The following is a 20,814-nucleotide window of genomic DNA, read 5'->3' on the forward strand; positions in this document are numbered from 1 at the left end:
GCATCTATGATGCCCATTCTGACTTAGATAGCTACCTATGCTAAGGCTCTATTTTGTAGTTCCATGTTATTTATTTATGAACGCTATGTAATATTGATGCATTTAGTTGGACAGGTGAAACTACTTATATAAATCATTAGATGGATTAGGTATTGATGATGGAAATGTTTGATGTATGACCTAATGTATGACTTACTTGGTTACGATTTATCTAGTGCATGACTTATCAGAGTTATGGCTTAAGTGGATATGATTTATCTAATGAATGACTTGGTGAAATTATGATTCATCTAATGTGAGATTTATTTCCAGTATGAACTACAAAATTGACACGTGGATACTAGACTTAATAACATGATGTTTAAGATCACTTATCTATATATATTTTGTTGTTATATATATGCATGAATGAGATCTAACTCGCAGATTGGAAAGAACTATATGATAACCAAGATCTACTCTTCCATTAGGGAAGGTCGAAACATCTATTGAGGAAAGGTATGATGTACATTGTTCCATTACATTTTGTATTTACTAGATATGCACTCTTATGACATGGGTAAAATGTAAATCGCAGGTGACAAGACTACCTGACTAGATTATTCGACGACAAGTATCCAACCAGCGCTGTAGTGTGGTCCATATTAGGGTGTTGACCCTAGTTGTAAGAAGGAGTGGAGGTATTTCCCACCAGGTAACCTCCAACGTTGGAATCATGGGAGGACAATGATGGACACACTCCCCTAGACGTGTAATGACGATTGTCAGTTGGTGTTGACCCTAGTTGTAAGGAGGGGTGGAGGTATTTCCCACCGTGTAACATCCAAACCTAGAATCGTGGGAGGGCAGTGATGGACACACTCCCCTAGACGTGTGATGACGATTGCCAATTGGTGTTGACCCTAGTTGTAAGGAAAGGTGGAGGTATTTCCCACCGTGTAACCTCAAAACCTAGAATCATGGGAGGGCAGTAATGGACATGCTCCTCTAGACGTGTGATGAAGATTGCCAATTGCCTGTTGGGGAAGTTAGGTCGATATATTTGACGCTTCGGCCATATTGGTCTTATCAGTGGTTAGATTGGTATAGCCGATGCTACAGTATATAATAGCAGAGGATGGATAGGGTGGGAATGGAAGTAGGTTAGGAAGGATAGGAGGATATAGATTAGTTGGAGACTCTTGATGGGACGTGATGTCATTGTCTAACCTATCAAATTTTACCACTATAACTCTCTCTCTATTTTGTTATGCCTTATTATCAAACTGCTTCGAACTCCTTGTATCATATTCACTCTAACTACGGGACGAAGTTTTCTGAAGGAGGGGTGTATGTAATGCCCTACTTAATCTTACCATGCAAATTTTACTAGTGTTTAAATTACGTGAAAATATTGACTTATAATTATTAAAAAATATTAGTACATACCTACATTGGTGAAACTCTAAATTTATTACTGATATAATTTTTATTATTATTCAATTCCCAACTTACCTCCTCAAATTTAAATTTTGATAGCATATAGTCTCATTCCATTTATTACCAAATTATATATTCATATCTCATCCCCAAAATGTCCTCTCAAATTTACTTGGGAGAAAATATGGTCCTCTCCAATTAATTACCAAATTATATATTCATATCTCATCCCCAAATGTCCTCTCAAATTCACTTGGGAGAAGATATGGTCCTCTCCAATTAATTACCAAATTATATATTCATATCTCATCCCCAAAATGTCCTCTCAAATTTACTTGGAAGAAGATATGGTCCTCTCCAATTAATTACCAAATTATATATTCATATCTCATCTCCAAAATGTCTCTCAAATTTACTTGGGGAAGATATGGTAAGAAAAATCAAATGTAAGGATGAAGAGGTAGTTATGAAATTATGATAGGTGGTTGAGGTGGAGAAGAGAGGAGGCATAAAAGGGGAAGGATGATGAAAGGAATGGGGGATCCTTGGTCTTGGTTTTGGTTTGGTTGTGGTTTGGAGGATTTTGTTTTGAAAGGAAGATGGAGAAAAGAGAAGGGAGAAAAAGAGAGTATTTGTTTAACTTAGACACACTACATCTGGTTGGACTTGGGCCCGGAGGGCTAGGGAACCTGTAGAAGTTTCCTGCTCTATGAAATACTTCCTAGTTGACTGGGAAGTAAATCCAGTTGGTAGTCAAGAGGAGCATCCCATCAGGGTCAGGAGCTCAGAGGCATCTCAACTAAGCTATTGGAATAGGTATTCCTCTGTTTATAGATTACTCATATAAGTGATTGCAATGAAATTCTTACTTATATAAAATTGTGGGAAATAAATTTTAAATGGTAAATTATCATCAATTAAATGTTTAGTTAGAAATAAGTTATTTCCCGTTTTATTGTATTTAAAATTAGAAAAATTTAGTTCTGTTAGAGGACCCTACGATGGAGCCTCACAGTTAATTATTTCCCGTTTTATTGTATTTAAAATTAGAAAAATTTAGTTCTGTTAGAGGACCCTACGATGGAGCCTCACAATTAATTAATCAAGAAAATATTTACAGTTAAAATCATGGCCCAATGATTGACCTCTCATTTCTCACACTCACTCACACACTTCTACTTCTTACATGCCTCATGGCTCACCTCAATTTATACAATTTGATTAGAACCTAAGGTAGGTTCTAGATCCCTAAACTAACTCCCAAAATATCTCTTTTGATCTCTAAAAGCTCTCATCCAATCCCTTATCCCCAGATAAAAGCTAACTAATCCATAATCTTCTCAAACTTTCCACAACACTCATCTTCTCATGTTTACAATAATTGTCGTTCTCTTAAAAACTATATAAAAATATAATAATTAATTAAATCCTCACTTTGTAAACTAAGTCCTCTAGTAAACAATTGACCTAGGTTAGATGCACCTGCATCGGACTCCCTAGGTAAAAGAAAATCATTGTCTCACGACCATTAATCTTCATAGGATGAATAAACTCCTCCTAGATCCCAAACTTTTACTTGCAATAAATTAGTTGTTTTCTGATGTTGTCAATACTCTATGGTTGTCCTTTTCTGGTTTCGAGGCTTCCAAACTTTAGGTTGTAGTTGTCCTCCCTCCTTGTTGATGTACACTTGTGCAGTGATATGTAACTTGTTGTTATCCTTGCTTTTTCTTCGTTCAATAGACATCTTTTGAGATTCTTTCAACATCAGCTTTTTCATCTCTTCAATTTTGATATCTAACTTGTCTTTTCGCTGCACATTATCGTTTGTTTGTTGAACTTTGTTGTCGATCTCTACGCTTTCGTTGCACCAGATTTGTCGATTTGAAGGCATGTTGTATTCCATCATAATTTCCTTTGTGTCACACTCTAGCTTTGGATTGTCCAACCATTCTTCTAAGAACTTTAGTTCTGCTGCAATATCTCTCATGTTGACATTTGTCCCATCATTTTCCAATTCATCAATAACTTGTGTTTGTGTCAATTTGTTGTTCAGCAACATATCCTGCATCCACACACCAATGGTTAGATTTAAAAACATGAGGTTTGACAGATGAATATGTCTTCAGGTCTTCATGCTGGTCTTCTGAACAATCTGTAGTGTCATCTGTGGGAATCGAACCCACGCTCATTTCATCATCGTTGTCACCAAGCAATGATCCTTGCTGTAGTTCGCAAATGTGTATATTTGTTTGGAGATTCTTTACTTCTAAAAATTTCAGTTTATGATTAGGCCTTCTTTCCATCAATTGTTGGATTGGCCATTTAACTGTTTGCTTTATTACCCCTCTGTGCCTCTGTCTTTGTAATAGCTCTAGCAATACGTCAAGCCGTACTTTAAATTCAATAATCTCTTTCTCGTCATCACCAATGCCAATTGCTATGGCATCATCATGGCCTTTCTCTGGAATTTGCTTCCTCATTTTCTTCTCCTTTCGTGAACTTCACCTTGTAACCGCAACTGAATCACTTTACCAAGTTAACTCCTCTAAACTTGGTCAATTGTTCATTTCACTTCAACCTTCTTTCTGAGCACTCCTTTGAGTTTTGCTTCCTTTTGTTGTAACAACAACTACAATAACTCTTCAAATTGTCTTTACAACACTTTGACCAGACTTTGGGTGTCACCGTCGATCATGCACCCATTACATTCAAAGACTCAAACTTTTTGACTTGACTTGACTTTATGACTCTTAATTTCCTTTTGCCCCAAACTTTTATATCAATAAATCTGTGTACTTGACTCTTGACTCAAGCTCTACAACCTTTACAATTTTCTTTAGTAACCTCACTTCAAATTTGTCTCTCAACTCGATTAATTACATGGCTCTTGACTTAATTTTTTTTTACATTGAGAGACTTTCTAAATTATTATAATTCAACTTCCAAACTCATGACTTTACCCATTTTAAGATTTTCATGACTTTCTTTTATTCTATTTTTCTTTCCAGTAACTAAAACTTTAACAAATCTCTATTATTTTTTACATTGAGAGACTTTCTAAATTATTATAATTCAACTTCAAAACTCATGACTTTAACCATTTTAAGATTTTCATGACTTTCTTTTATTCTATTTTTCTTTCCAGTAACTAAAACTTTAACAAATCTCTATTACATACTAACCTTCTTCAAACTCAATTATAACCCTCAAACTAATGCACATGATTCGACTATTTGAAAGAATAGTGTTTGATAGGGTGCTTGTATGAGAATATAATGATACGCTTCAGATTCCTATAGTCGTAAACCAAATTAGCTGTGTTCATGTGACTCGTTGTCTTCAGCCATAACTAAGAAAATTTGGCCAACACAATTACACGTGTTGAATCAGCGCCACGACAGAAAACTCTCCTACAGCGCCACGACAGATGGACTTTCACACATCCTTTCAGGGATTTTCAATTATTCTATTTGCTTTAATGGCTCAATATTCTTTTGCATTTGACCAGCTCCTTAATAATAAAAAAAGATAGGCAAACTAAGGAGAAATCCTCTGGGACGTGTGGGGAAGTAGTGGAGCAAATCACTGAAACAAGTAACCGAGTAAATTCCAGTTTCTATAGACCTTGTACCAATTGATGAAATGCAGTGGAATGATGGAATGATTCTGCAACTCGTTCACCTAGACTCCACATGGAAAAAAAATTGTTTTTAAACATTTCGCAGTTTTTCACACAAACCTCTACACGCAGGTCTTCTACGATATTTAATTCACAACCTGGACATTCTTCAATGATTACTACAGTCTCGGTCTTACAGAACAAGAAACGCTCCTCTTGCAACGACTTCTGCTTCAATATCAGGTTAGATCCAGTAATAAATCTGGCATTCGACCCGGTAATTTCACAAATTAAAATGGAAATGAAACCGAAGCAGCATCACAGAGAAATAAATACATCCACACTGGATATGATTTCAACGCAAACTAATTTTGACAGAGAAGAAAGAAGCAATAATTTGCTAAACGTTACACCACAACATACTTCACAGTGCAACACTTCACATGTTGGAATGAATGGGAATACCACGATAACGAGAATTGGAACGATATTCGCCTTCATTACTGGACATGGTGCAGTCTTCAATGGCGGTTTCCATTATCAACACATCAAATCGATCTCAAAAATGCAATTACGGCCTCTGCAATACACCCAACAAACTGAATCTCTCATTCCATTAGGTGAAATCGCTCAGTCGCTTTTCAGCGCGTAAGCCCGCATTGCCCAGGTTGTTCTCCTTAACGGCTCCGCCCTTTGACTGATTATGATTGTGGATCTACATACGCCTTCCTGGGCAGTAACCAAAATTATGTGTTGCACTATGGAAGCCGAAATTCCAAGGTACATCGAGATTGGGCTAAGTTATTGACACATTCCTCCGCAACCCATATGCATCAGCATCACAACTCACACAATAATGCATACAAACATAATTCACACTAATCTATCATCCAACAAATAACTTACATTTTCCTATTCCTCCAATGTTGCTTCCAGCTGCACGCAAAGTTCCCAGTCATAGTCATTTATCGAAACCAACATTCCAGGTCTCACAGAATTTCCTTTCATAGACATTTCGACCTCTCCTTCACGTATCCAGAACAGCAGTGCTCCAATAGTCAACTGACAACGCTTTAGTCAGCCACACGTAGTCACTTCTCCACAAGAAGACGCACAATTACAACTGCCAGTAGCAACACAAAATTCTAATGCTCCAATTACACCTTGCCAAGCTCAGATCTAACCTCGTACTGCGGCCTCCTCCAAGCCCACGACGGACAATTCTTTCTCCATGTTGCTTTTGTGGTAGCGCAATTGCTTTGGATACTTGGTGATCGTAAAATGGACAACCTGCTAAAGCAGAACAACATCCTCGCTCCACGCTGCAAATACAGTCAATACCCAATAATAAAGTGCTCAACACATAGCGGCACAACAACACGTACTTACCACTTCGTCCCACCTCTTTGACAAACCCAACCTTGTGCTCTAATACCAAAATTTTGACGCAGGTCAAACCATAGGGTCTTCCAAAAACAAATAAAATTGAATTGAAACTCACACCAAGTATATGCATATAAAAACACTCAACAAATGATAATTAATCAATAAAATATTTACAAGAGAATTCATAGCCCAATGATTGGTCTCTCATTCCTCATACTCACTCACACACTTCTTCTTACATGCTTCATGGCTCACCTCAATTTATCCAAATTGATTAGAACCTAAGGTAGGTTCTAGATCCCTAAACTAACTCCCAAAATCTCTTTTGATCTCTAAAATCTCTCATCCAATCCCTTCCTTAGATAAAAGCTAATTAATCCATAATCTTCTCAAACATTCCACAATACTCTTGAATCTTCTCCTATCTACAAGAATTATTATTCTCTTAAAAACAATATAAAAATACAATAATTAATTAAATCCCCACTTTGTAAACTAACTCCTCTAGTAAACAATTGACCTAGGTTAGATGCAACTACATCATAAAGCAATGTTACATTTATCATTATAGACAATTTATTGCCAGGGGTCAGTGATTTCTCGCCAAGGGTCCAAAATATAAATTATCAGCAATATTAGGGAAAATGTCATAAATTATTGGAAACTCAACAATACACAAAAAAAAATCATTTTTTCCAATTTTTTAACTTCTAAAACAACATTAACAATGAGAAAACATATTGCTAAGTAAATACAAAAATAAAATCAATATATAAGATATCAGGTGGTACATCAAACATCAAAACTGAAATATGATATTTGTCTAAAGTCATAAGATACAACAGAACAATACAAAATCATACCAAAACAAAAAACAATGTATCTCATGAGATGAATCATAGCAATGAAAACAATAGATTTATTTGTATTTGCTTGATGGGAAATGGTCACAACATCCTCAACAATGTTAGCAGAACCAAACCAAAAGATTGGTCGACCAAAAAATAAATAAAATATTCAAATTTTGAAAAAAACAAATAACTCATGTGCATCCATATGAATCCAAATTATTATACACAAATATGTAATGTTTATCACGTATATAGCAAGGGTGCATATAACCAAAATAGAATAAAGCGCAATCAATCTTTGAATCAAATAGATCAATAGAGAGGTTCTAAATGGCCTCCCAATCCAAAGAAAAACATGCTACCACAAATAGCTACATAACATCAAAGCCATCGTCTATATTAGGATCTTCCTCATCAAGATCAACCTTTAAGCATTAAAATAAGATAGAAAAAACTTAACATGCCTAATCAATGATTTTGCTTGAGTAAAGTGTACATTTTTACTAGGATCGTGAAGGAGTTTAGCAGTCAATGCCACCACCATCGAGCTACATAGAGAGCTTGGTGTTCTTGATTAAATGTCAATTCCATACCCTCATACATCAAAGAATCCAATAGAAACATTGCAATCATTCCAATCTTGAAATCCTGAAAACTGTTACGATTGTTTAATATTGAATGGGATCTAAAATGTACTTTCTCCAGATGAAATCCAATGAGGTTGGAACAACTCTCAAACATCTTGAAACAATTAATAGTAATGTTAAAAATTTATGTAAAAGAATATTCCTTTTAATTTAAGACTTTCGTATTACCATTAACTACTAGAGTATGTACCTCATGAGATTAATAATGGAAAATGAAAAAATAATAAATTTCCCCTTGTATACTCGATGGAAAATAGTCATAATATCCTCGGCTCAATCCTCTAACTCACTTTTATAAAATGAGAGTTAAAGGAGCCAAAATTTGGTTATAAGATGAAACTGCCAAAGATATCGCAATAACTTCCAAATTATTGCGATAATTACCTAGATTATCGTGATAATTTCAAAAGGGAAAATTAGCACGATATTACTGGCGATATTATTGTCAAGGTTGATAAGTCCGACATTGCTATGAAGATAACTGCAGTTTAAAGCATCCACAAATACCATAGAGATAATGTGGACTTCAATAGACATTCAAGTTATATGAATTCTCAGTGTATAAACAAAGAATTGTCTGGATAGTTTCATATATTCTAGAGGATGTTTTTATTCTAAAATTGAAACGCTACGCTATTTACACATAATTGGATCAATATGGAATATGATATTGACTCATTTTGAAAACTTAGCTTCTATGCCTCAAAGACTAGAGCAAGTGATAATGTGCAATCATTTGCAATTGCTTAGGGCTCACAGGCCAGAAATAAGTTAACAAGATGATCAACAAAAAGAATTGGCTTGTAAATAGCTCGTTATATTGACAATGTGAGTTTAACAAAGCCCATCCCCATCATGCGGAATAAACAAAATCCTAAACTGATACAACAATGAGATTTCAATAATCAGAAATAGGACATGTACTCTCAACAGGGAATCTTGCACTGTATGGAGCACAAGTAGAAATATGGAAACCAAGATTTCAGCACAAATGACAATCCGTGAAACATATAGAAATGAAAGGCAAAAATATTTTTTAAACATGCGCCTTCCCAAAATGTTACATGGCGAAGGGAAGATAGCAACTTTTCTGGATATATTTTCCATTAAAATTTAATAGCTTAAGTGGGTGCCTCGGCACACATATCCCAATTCGTCAATAATCAACTTATTTCCAGCAAAAGGACTGCTAAAGACCCAAAAATAATTCTGCATAACCTCCAATTCTTCAACTTCTTAATGTTCACTGACTTGTTTAAGCAGCATACTTGATCGTTTGAAAAGGCTGAAATCAACATTCTCATGTCACAAGTAGTCATATAGGAGTAGCTTCAGTAGCTTTAAAAGCATTCTGAATAATCTATTTGCTTTCAATATTCATATCTCTTAGGATTTTGAGATATTGCTCTGCACATACAACATCACCATGCTCTTGCAAGTGCCTTAGAATGGATAGCAAATTTGTAGGTTTTGGTTGCCATCCACCTCGTTTCATACTCAAAAGAGCTTTGTTCATGGCATGTACAGCTTTATCAATTTGTGAGTTTTTTAAATATCCCTCTGCAATTATTTCCCATGTTTTGCTAATGGGTTTTTCTGTCCCCTCTAAAACATGCTCAAGAACCAACTCAGCCTTCTCCATCAATCCCTTCTTGACATAAGCATCGAGAAGTATATTGGGCACTCTGAAATCATAATTTAAGCCAGCATGTTCCCATTCTTTAAAGATGTTTTCGGCTCCCTCAAGATCTCCAAGCTTCAGCAATGAAACAAGCATGCATATAAAGCTCATATTAGTTAATTTGGGAAAGGACAATTTTAATAATTGCCACATATTAGTTACCCCATCTTTATTACCAGCGCTTGCATATAGAGTGATAAGAGAGTCAAATGCCTCTCGTTCCTTTCTATTCATTTTCTTTTCCATCTCCTTCAACGTCAGCTCTGCCTTATCAAGAAGTCCAGCCTTGATATAAATGTTTGCCAGATTTCCACATGTGCTCCAATCTATATCAACCATGGGATTACACTGCATTTCTTCTAATATCTTCTCCACTCCATCAATATCTGACATAGCAGCACAAATGCTCATCCTAATGTTATAGGTGAATTTGTCTTGTGGGATATTGTTTTTCTCCATTTTTTGGATCACTAAGGGTACCTTCTCAAACTTGCCTGTGTTTTTATAGAGGGTCAATAACTCATTATAGGGAAGTGCTGTTGTAGCGTAACCCAACTCCTCCATCTTTTTCATGTGCACCTCTGCCTTTTCCATTAAATTTTCTCTCACATAAGAATTCAAAAGGGCACCATAAGTAGGTTGAATCTTAGAAACCTTTGGAAGATTATCAAAATAATTTTCAGCACAAGCTATGCCACGAACTTTAGCTATCAAGTCAAGGCGGATAGCACAGTCAGCCAAAGATGACCCATAGCTTCCACAGCTGTCCATCCACTCAGAAATCTACAAGTCCAAAGACATTCTTAGAGAGGTGATGGAAATAAACTTGTAAAAAGCAAAAAAGTACCTCAGTTACAAGAAGCCTAGAATTATCAAAGAGTCTTACAAATTGTATACATTTGAACAAAGAGGGAGAGAAAAGAAAAAAGCAGGCATAGCATGTCATATATCTATTGCACATTTGCAAGTCGAAACCTACGACCTTTATATTCACCGACATGAATGATGCCAACTTAAAGGGATGCATTCTTCAAAAACTACATTTAATGTGAAGATAAAGAGTCTTACAAATTGTATACATTTGAACAAAGAGGAAGAGAAAAGAAAAAAGCAGGCATAGCATGTCATATATCTATTGCACATTTGCAAGTCGAAACCTACGACCTTTATGTTCACCGACATAAATGATGCCAACTTAAAGGGATGCATTCTTCAAAAACTACATTTAATGTGAAGATATAAAGCGTGTCCATCATGTGCTTCCTCAATTATCTCAAGTGGTAAAGCAAAAACACATGATGCCTCGGGTAGGGAATCAACAATCATATAAGCAAATCTGGCATTTGCCAAATTGTTTAGTTTGCCTCACTTCTGGTCAAAATATAAGTGAAAAGAAAAGCACATAGCTATCAGCCACAAATGTGGGATAAAATAATCAATTGTACAATACAAGCACATGGCTGCTTATGGAGCAAATTACTAAAACAATCTTACACTAAGCATGAGAAGAATGCATTACGAACAACATGACTGGAATTGTAAGCTTAAAACTAAACCAAAAAAGACAGATGAAACTATCAACCTAAGATAGCAACTAACAAGTGATTCGACAGGATAATGTAATAGTTAAAAATTAAAACACGTGATCTTTGCAATAGACAACCTGCAAATTCAGATTTTCCACTAATAAAATGGACGGAACTTCAAGTTTCGGAAAGTAACATTGCATTTTCTAGAAAGAAAAATAAACTTGAGTTATAATGAATACTCAGTAACTATAAATTTTTGTTGTGAGAACCAAAAAGGTGAAGTCTTTTAAAACAACTGCATAATTGCTACTAAACTCAAAAAACTCGAAATTGCTAGCTACTAACAAGAAGTTCAGTAAAGAAAACAAGAAAGTGGAATACAAGGAAAATGTATACCATGCTCCAGATTCTGCTAGCCCCGAGGGTTAGCTCAAGCGGTCATGAGCCAAATGTGAGACCTCTTATCTCTGCCCCAAAGTTGGAGACATAATGGATTCAACTCTCTTGATCCCCTCAAGGTTAGGCGCAATAATCAGGGCCGATGGTTTACTCTGTTTATCATCCATGGATCGTGTGGAAGTACTAGGAGGGTTTTCCGCAAGGATTTCCTTGCAAAAAAAATGCTTCAGATTCTGCTATAATCATTGTAAATATTTATGCTATCTGTAAAGAATCCCGGGAAAACTCCAAGATGCTGGAGAAGTTATTCAAAGGTTCTCACTGAACTTTAAAATCTTTTCATAAAAGTACAGTCCGCAGTCCTTTCTATAATGCTTTCTATCAAGTCAAGACACATTTCAGTCAGTTTGAGGTACCTTCATTCCATGTTTCAGGTTAGTTTAGAGATGAAGGAAAGTTTTACCTATGACCGAATTACAAGGAGAGATCAGTAAAGGATGCTCCTCTATTAGTTTATACCTGAAAGTCTTCCATCTTCACTCCCTATCAATAAATTTCCAGAGCTTCTCCACAAAAATTTGCGGAGTGCATGTTTTTGAATGAATCTTCAATTTGATTAACCATATCTTCACCTTCTAGGATACTCCTCCAGTAAATATAATGATGGAGAGAGTTGATTAATAACTTTCCTTTGTTGCTCCATTGGCAGTAGCACAATTCTATCGACTTTTATAGAATACAGACATATGTGCACCAAAAGTTCCAATGGAATCTATACACCCTAAATTGTAAAGCTTAGGTTCAGCTGTTATAGATTAGACATATGACCTTGGAGACCTGCTAGGTCTCTGCTAAGGTCTTGGACTCTGTTCCTGCTCTCATTGCATGTCTGCTGACAGGAGGGCTCTGTATCCCCTCTCCAGGACAGCCCTATTGGCTAGCCGTCCCAGCCCTATTGAGTATGGGAGACTTGAAATAACAAGGACCTCAGTCAACTCTCTTTGGATCCTGGGACAAATAACTAGAATGAAGCAAAAAGCATACAGGTGTTTTGCGCATGAAAGAATTGAAATCCCAATGAACATGACCGTCTCTCCAATAAAAAGTACAGCAGGTTCTCCATCAAAATCTCCGGACAAATGAAAGAGAAATCACAATTATATCATGGTTAATCAAACAGAAGCATTCAACTGAACAAGACATACTGTGAAAAACAGTAATAACCATGTTTGAGATGCTTACTACCTGCATCAACTGATAATTGTTTCAAGGGCAAAGCATTTAAGGAATGTCAACCTTTTAGGATTATTTCAGATACTGTTGTTACTGAAGTAAAGGAAAAGTGTAGAGTTGTTTGTTTACCAAGGACAACCTCCTAAAACATGGAAAAATCCTGAGTTTGGAAAGGCAATTGCAGACTGCAATTTCAACAATGAGTACCGACTCACATCCTAATATATTTTCTCATGTCTAAGTATTCTCCAATCCATACCCATTTGCACAACTAGCTAAATATATGCATAAGCTAGTATTTATGGGAACCAAGAAATTTTGGAGGATTACCACATGTGGATGTCACTGAAAGGAAGGGAAGTATATTGGTTTTATTTGAGGGAGTTAGCTTGAGAACTACTTTTCTCGGCATTAAAATTCTATGGTTGGAAGGTACAAGAGATCTAGAATCAACTGCAGCCAAAAGAAGGTGTGCACTTTTGTAGTATGAATAACATTCTTAAACTTAAAAGATAGCTTAGGCTTAAAAAGGTGCTCATGGCCCAAAACACAAGCAAAGATTAGAAACACTCTAGTGATGATTTTCCTTTCTGAGTTGCTTAGTTGAAGTAATTTTAGTAGAGACCTGCTTGTACAACTCTAGAAGTGTGTGTGCAAGGCCCAGGGTAATAGGGTTCCTTGATTTTCGGCCTTGAAATTTGAAATTCAGTGATTTTCAAGATCCCCCTAAACTTTGTTTCAAATTTCAATTCACCAGATTTGATGAGACCAAATCAAATTGGATGCCAAATTTAATCATAAAAATCTCCAAACCTGATCATTAAAATCACCTCCAAGTCGGATTAAACTCGTTTTCATATATTTAAAGAAAAAATTAAAATGCAAAAGCAAAACATTAACTCGCTATCATTTCATTATTCACCATACTCCAACAAGCTACACTTCTCACATGACTTGCACTATTTTCAACCAACGGCCACCCCCAATTTGCATACTCTCATTTCCTCAACCTGCACATTCAAACTGTCAACCTGCACATTCAGGCTGCCACTAGACAGTGGGTATTGTTGAGAATCGAGATAGCATCTAACCACAAGTGCCACAACCAAACTGTAATCTGTCAGGAATCAAGACTGCAGTCTGCCAGAAGTCAGGACTTGCCAATGTTGACATTTGAAGGGTCAGCAGCCAGAAAGTGAATTGTTGAATTTCGGAGGGCCGATGACCATTGCAGACATTAGCTTCAGACTGGTTAGAGATCATCGTTAAGGATTTGAAATTCGAAGGATCTGTCACTTCAGACTGAAAACACCTGGAGGAGCCACTTCCGGCTACAGTCTGAAACTCGAGTGCCATCATCACAATTTCAAATACTGGGTGTTCATAAACTCAGGGATTCAGAGTCTTTATAAATTATAACTCAAATTATTCTTCTTTTAGATGCAGCGCCTACTGGTAGGGGCAAACTGTAAGAGCTTAGAGAAGACTATATCTCTTAATTTTCACTGACAATGATTCTGTTGACACCTAATCCGAAACGGATGGGTGAACTGGACAGTCATCTAGAAGATGAACTGATCCGTTGTATTTATGTATATAAATATGAGTTAGCTAATGAATAATATCATCAGTTTTTTCTCCCGCTCATCCTGGAGTTACCCTGGCCTGACATGGTATCAGAGCACAGGTCCCAGTCCCTGAAATAGTTGTAACTCCTGCTGTTCTGAGAGCTGCTCATACCTGAGCGCTGCTCTCTCCTGAGCGCTGCTCTGCTCTGACATCCTGAACGCTACTGCACTATAAGCGTTGATGCGTTTCTGATTTTTGAATTGATATTGAATGCCTCTGACTGCCAGAGACTGCGCCCTCTCAGATCATGAGTAATTGATACTGAATGTGCGGTTTTTGTTATTGAATGCATAGAAGCGTTTTTTTTTAGGGCATACCAGAATCATTCGTTCAAGCGTCGGCTTTTCTGCAACGGTATCCATTCTCAAATTGCAATTGCTGTGTAGTGTTGTATACTCTTCTCATAAGTTTAGCCTATGTACTAATTTACATGCATACCCAGCCCGGAAAAGTTTGATGGCCCTTGCGCTACCTTGTTTATGGCTCTGAAGTTCATTATGCCAATCCTCCACAAAATCAACCCGTTCCACCGTTCTGGTCCTCTCATTGTAGAAATCTAGCTTTCTTAGGTCTTGAATGGCGGCCTTGATTTTGCTTCCACCGCTTCGATCTCCACTTGGAATCAATAAAATACGTGAAACAGATGCTGACATCCCTAGAAATGTATAGACCCAATGTAGATAGCGAATGGACAGTCTTGCGTATAGACTTCTCATAGAAACATTAACCAGAGGGAGGCTATCCGAGGTATCGAAATTCAAGATTTTGGGAGGCAGCGTATTAGCGGTTATATATTGCCAATACCATTCGTATTAGCGTATTAGCGGAGATATGTCGTTGCTGTATGTAAAGCTTTGTTTTATTATGAGTTGTTGATTTGGCAGCACGGGCCTTTAAATTTTCCACAGCCTCGTTATGGTATTACGCAGTTTTATGTGATGGTAATATTGAATCACCAGGCGCAGGATCTTGGCAGAGATTGTAGGCAAATGAAGGATATTTTTGGGACCGAAGTCCTCCATCTCCATCTTTATGAAGCCTGAAGCCGATGCCACCTCTGTCTCCACCTCAAATGACTTGCGCAGTTTGATTATGGTAGCTGGTTTGTGCAGTTTGATTATGCAGTGTAATTGCGCAGTTTATTTATGCATATAACCATATGACTTAAAACCTGATTCATCTCAAAAAGTTTGAGAATGACAAGAAAGATGAGTTTAATGGCGATATAATGTTGTGCTGTTGATATGTATTTATGATGGCAGTTTTAAGTATTGTGTTGTAAGCAGTTTTCAAAAGGGTTATATAAGCAGTTTTCAAAAGCATTCAAAGTCATATCAGTCAGAACATTTTGTATATCAAAGCATTTGTGGAGGTGATATAGTGATATTGCACAGTTTTTTTATTGTTGGTAATGCTGTATTGAAGCATAAAGTGATGAAATTCTGATGCCTTCTGTCACACATTAGAGGGATTTGTAGAATTTTTTTTATCAAGCAGAAGTATTTTTTTTACAGAATGCATTCAATCATCTCTATGGTCGGAATAGTTCTCACTGGCAAGGAGAACTATTCTGAATGGTCTCGGATGGTAAAACACACCCTCATCTACAATGAGCTGTGGAAAGGAGTGTGTGTCGGAGAAGAAGACAAAGACCCTGTGCAGCCTACATCAGATAAAGAACTTGTCATTTGGGAAAACAAGAACAGCAAAGCCTATGCATTGATCGCAGCATCTGTAAATGAAGAAGTAAGTCGTCATATTTCATCCTATTCCACTGCCTTTGAAGCTTTACAAAAGCTGAAAGAACTCTATGATTCACATTCTGCACTTGAAGTTGTTCAGCTCATGATTAAACTCTTCACTCTTGAACTGAAAAATAATGATCCCCTTGCTCTTGCATCTGAAATAAAGTCTATAATGCATGATATTAAATCCACTAAGGTTGAGCTGGATATCTCTCTTATTGCCTTTCTCAAAGCACTCTATCCTACCTACTCTAATTATCTTGAGTCTTTACAAGCAAATGGAAATCTTAAAGACATAACCTTTGAGTCTCTTGTGAAAAATTTTGCTGAAAGAGAGAAAGCCTTTGGAAAAAAAACAGTCCCTGAATCTTTTGAAGAGACTGTTTGCATTGCTCATAAAGAAAAGCATCCTGCTCAAGATTCTACAAGAGGAAGAGGTGGACGAAGAGGAAGAGGAAGATACTTCAGAGGCAGGGGGGGCAGACATTCTCAAGCAGAAAAGGCAGATCTGCATTGCATTCGCTGCAAACGAAATGGATCACATGATGCTTCTACATGCAAGCTACCATGGGACAAAATTGAGCAGAGAAGAAATCAGCAGAAAGGTAAAACTGATGACACATACAAAGGTAAAGCACCTGAATCCGCTCACTATATTGAGGCACAATGTAACATTGGAGTAAATGAAGATTTGTTTAATGCTTCACTTGCTTCTTCGAAAAATGACTGGTTGCTTGATTCAGGAGCAACCTGTCATATGACTCATAGGAAAGATTTTTTGAAGAGTTCACTGACAATGTTGATGGAGCAGTATACTTTGCAGATCAGTCAAAAATCAAGCCATCAGGGCTTGGCACAATCAGGCTTAAACTGCCTGGTCTTCCAGACTTTCTTCTGGATCATGTTCTATATCTCCCACAGCTCAAGAGAAACTTGCTGTCCCTGGTCCACATCCGCCAGCAAGGTCACTCCATTCATATGTTTGATGGAAAGCTTGAGGTAAGAAAGGCATCTGACCATTCACTTGTCATGAGGGGTATAGAAGAAGAAAGACTTCTTAAACTGCAAGGAACCTCTGCTCATGCACAACATTTTTCATATATTTCTCATCATGAAGAAGGTACACTTCCATCAAGTTTATTATGGCATGCTAGATTTGGACATTTAAACTATGATAGTCTCCGCTTGTTGAAGAAAAATGGTGTTGTTGGTTTGCCTACAATTCCTAGAAAACATAAACAATGTGATGCTTGCATTCTAGGAAAGCATAGCAAACAGCCTTTTCATGATTCACATTCAAGAGCACATAGGAAGCTTGAACTTATTCATTCAGATTTATGTGGTCCAATGCCTGTTCCTTCTGCAAATGGAAATAAATATATCATGACATTTATTGATGATTACACCAGAATGTGTTGGGTTTACTTATTGAAGAACAAATCTGATGCTTTTCAAACATTCAAGAATTTTCATAAGTGGATTGAAAATGATGCACAATCTCATATTGGGTCTATTCGCACTGATAATGGAAAAGAATATACATCAAATGAATTTGAACAATATCTTCGCCAACATGGGATTAAACATCAAACAACTGTGCCTTATAATCCTCAACAGAATGGTGTAGCTGAAAGAATGAACAGAACAATTTTGAATATGGTACGATCCATGCTTTTCTTCAAAAATGTAAAGACAATGTTTTGGGCTGATGCTGTTCTATGTGCTGCATATATAAAGAATAGATGTCCATCTAGTGCTATAAGAAACAAGACTCCTTATGAATTGTGGTATGGACATGTTCCTTCGGTAAAACATCTCAGGATTTTTGGTTCCACCTGTTATGCTTTAATACCAAAGGTACATAGAAACAAACTTGGTGCTAGAAGTCGTAAGTGTATCTTCCTGGGGTATTCAAACACATCTAAAGCATACCGCCTCCATGATGAAGTAAATAAAAAGTTTGTTTTATCTAGAGATGTCATTTTTCTTGAATCATCCAAATCTGACAGTGTTGTTGAGCGGCAACTTGATCGCTTGGATAAATTCACAAAACCGAAATCATTTCAAGAGTTTGATAATCAGATTCCACATCTTGAAGGGGGGATTCCTATACTAGATCAACATGTGGAATCTTCTTCTGAAGAACAATCTCCCCTGCATGACACTCCAACAACGGATGATGCTTTAAGTGATGTAATTGATAGAATTGGGAGACTTAATCTTGATTCAGTCCCAACTCAATCAACAGAACAGCCTGGACCATCTCAGAAAGGTCCCCCAAAGTGGCTGACAAAGACACTTGAAAGTGTTCATCCTAATGAAATTGGAAAAACAGGAACCAGAAATACAAACCGACAAGATGGAGGTGATGTAGATAACTCTAATTCACCTGTTGATATGGATGTTACTTATGATTGTGAATTGAACTTGTCTACAGATTTTGAACCAACTTCCTTCAAAGAAGCTGCTTCTCATGATGAATGGAAAGAAGCGATGCAGGAGTATGATGCCCTCATAAAGAATGGCACTTGGAAGCTGGTTGATCCTCCATTTGGAACCAAACCAATTGGCTGCAAGTGGGTCTACAAGAACAAGTACAAAGCTGATGGCTCACTTGACAAGCACAAAGCTAGGCTTGTGGCAAAAGGTTTTGCACAGAAGGAAGGGGTCGATTATGAGGAAACTTTTGCTCCCACAGCGAAATGGGCCACCATCCGGACACTCTTTGCACTAGCTGCTCAGAACGGTTGGAAAGTCCATCAAATGGATGTAAAAACTGCATTCTTGAATGGAGATCTAAAAGAGAATGTTTTTATGTCCCAGCCTGAAGGATTTGTTGTGAAAGGACATGAACACAAAGTATGCAAACTTGTGAAGTCCTTGTATGGCCTCAAACAAGCACCACGAGCCTGGTATGAAAAACTAACTGAGCATCTTCTGAAACTCAACTTCAAACATTTTGATCTTGATGATGCAACTTTATTTGTCAAGAAAGTTGGCAAAACAGTTGTGTATCTTGTGGTATATGTAGATGATCTTTTAATGACAGGGAACAATGAAAGCTATATTGCATCCATAAAGAAAGAATTAGGAAAAATTTTTGAAATGACTGATTTGGGCTATGTTCATTACTATCTTGGCATTGAAGTAACCCAACATCCAAAGTCCATATTTCTTTCTCAAAAGAAATACATTGGAGATTTGTTAAACAGATTTGGCATGACAGAGTGCAATCCCCTTTGTACTCCAATGGAACAAAACTTGAAGCTCACATCTATTGAAGGGAAGGAATTTGAGGATGCAACGAAGTATAAACAGCTTGTAGGAAGTCTCATCTACCTCACTACTACCAGACCAGACATTTCATTTGCTGTTGGAATCCTCTCCAGGTTTATGCAAAAGCCTTGTGAGGGACATTGGTCTGCTGCAAAAAGAGTTCTAAGGTACTTGAAGGGAACTCAAGACCTTGGAATCAAGTATACACAGGTGGACGACTTCAACTTGATTGGATACTTTGATTCAGACTTCGATGGAGACAAAGAAACTGGGGTATCTACTTCAGGATATACTATGAGTCTTGGATCAGGAGCTGTCTCCTGGAGATCACGCAAACAATCAGTACCAGCAGATTCCACAACAGAAGCAGAATATGTGGCAGCAGCTGAAGCAACGAAAGAAATTGTGTGGCTCAGGAAAATTCTTGAAGATTTGCAGGTAAAACAAATACAATCAACTCCACTCATGATTGATAACACATCTGCAATAAAGTTGGCCAAGAACCCAAAGTTCCATGATCGTACTAAGCACATCAATACTAAATATCATCTGATCCGACATCATGTTGAGGCCAAAACAATCCATCTCCGTCATTGTTCCACAAACGAGCAAATTGCAGACATCTTCACCAAAGCGCTTGGAAGAGAAAAGCTTGAAAGATTCAGAACGATGCTTGGACTCACCAACATCCCTTCAGATTAAGGGGGGGAATGTTGACACCTAATCCGAAACGGATGGGTGAACTGGACAGTCATCTAGAAGATGAACTGATCCGTTGTATTTATGTATATAAATATGAGTTAGCTAATGAATAATATCATCAGTTTTTTCTCCCGCTCATCCTGGAGTTACCCTGGCCTGACAGATTCAGTTGTCTAAACTCTTCAAACTCACTTTCTCTCTCTGCAGCAGCATCATGCTATCACAGACTCACAGGGGACTCATTCTTTCTGTTTCCCATGTAACTCCCTATCCATCTGGACTCTGAAGTCTCATAATTCAGGGCTCCCAGCTGTCTATTGAAACTTCCAAATAGGTCTGTTATTTTTTTTCCAATTTTTAGTAATATAATATATTGATATATTTGATAAATGTTGTTCAAACTTTCAAATAGGATATGAATCATGAAAACATACCATGCAGAAACAAACTGAAATTTAATCCTTGAAAATAAACCATGCAGAACCTTGACTATGGCACCTCCAAAAACAACCACTTAAAGATGGAAACATGTGAAGAAACTACCAATCATCCAGAAAGCAAATTATGTGCCCATCTTTCTGGGTCTTTAACAAGAGTGATTGACAACCTACTATCTATTGTTATTGGTAGAGGAGGTGATGTTGAATGTTGCAAAGAGGTGTCTAGAGCACTCAAAGAGATACTTGAATACAGTG

General features: G+C 37.1%; 1 protein-coding gene across 1 annotated transcript in view; it reads right to left on the reverse strand.

Annotated features, from left to right (window-relative positions):
- Nucleotides 1-8,808: 8,808 nt before the first annotated feature.
- Nucleotides 8,809-20,814, reverse strand: part of LOC149150360 (large ribosomal subunit protein mL101 (rPPR4)-like) — a 62,703-nt gene continuing 50,697 nt past the window's right edge. The window contains exon 2 of the mRNA XM_089439671.1: nucleotides 8,809-10,389. Within this exon, the coding sequence (XP_089295797.1) occupies nucleotides 9,286-10,389 (1,104 nt within the window). The 3' untranslated portion in view covers nucleotides 8,809-9,285. The remainder of the gene's footprint in view (nucleotides 10,390-20,814) is intronic.

Source organism: Pinus tabuliformis, chromosome 9 (assembly GCF_031772625.1).
Source record: "Pinus tabuliformis cultivar Carrire ecotype Pingquan chromosome 9, CPIR1, whole genome shotgun sequence".
Taxonomy (NCBI): Eukaryota; Viridiplantae; Streptophyta; class Pinopsida; order Pinales; family Pinaceae; genus Pinus; species Pinus tabuliformis.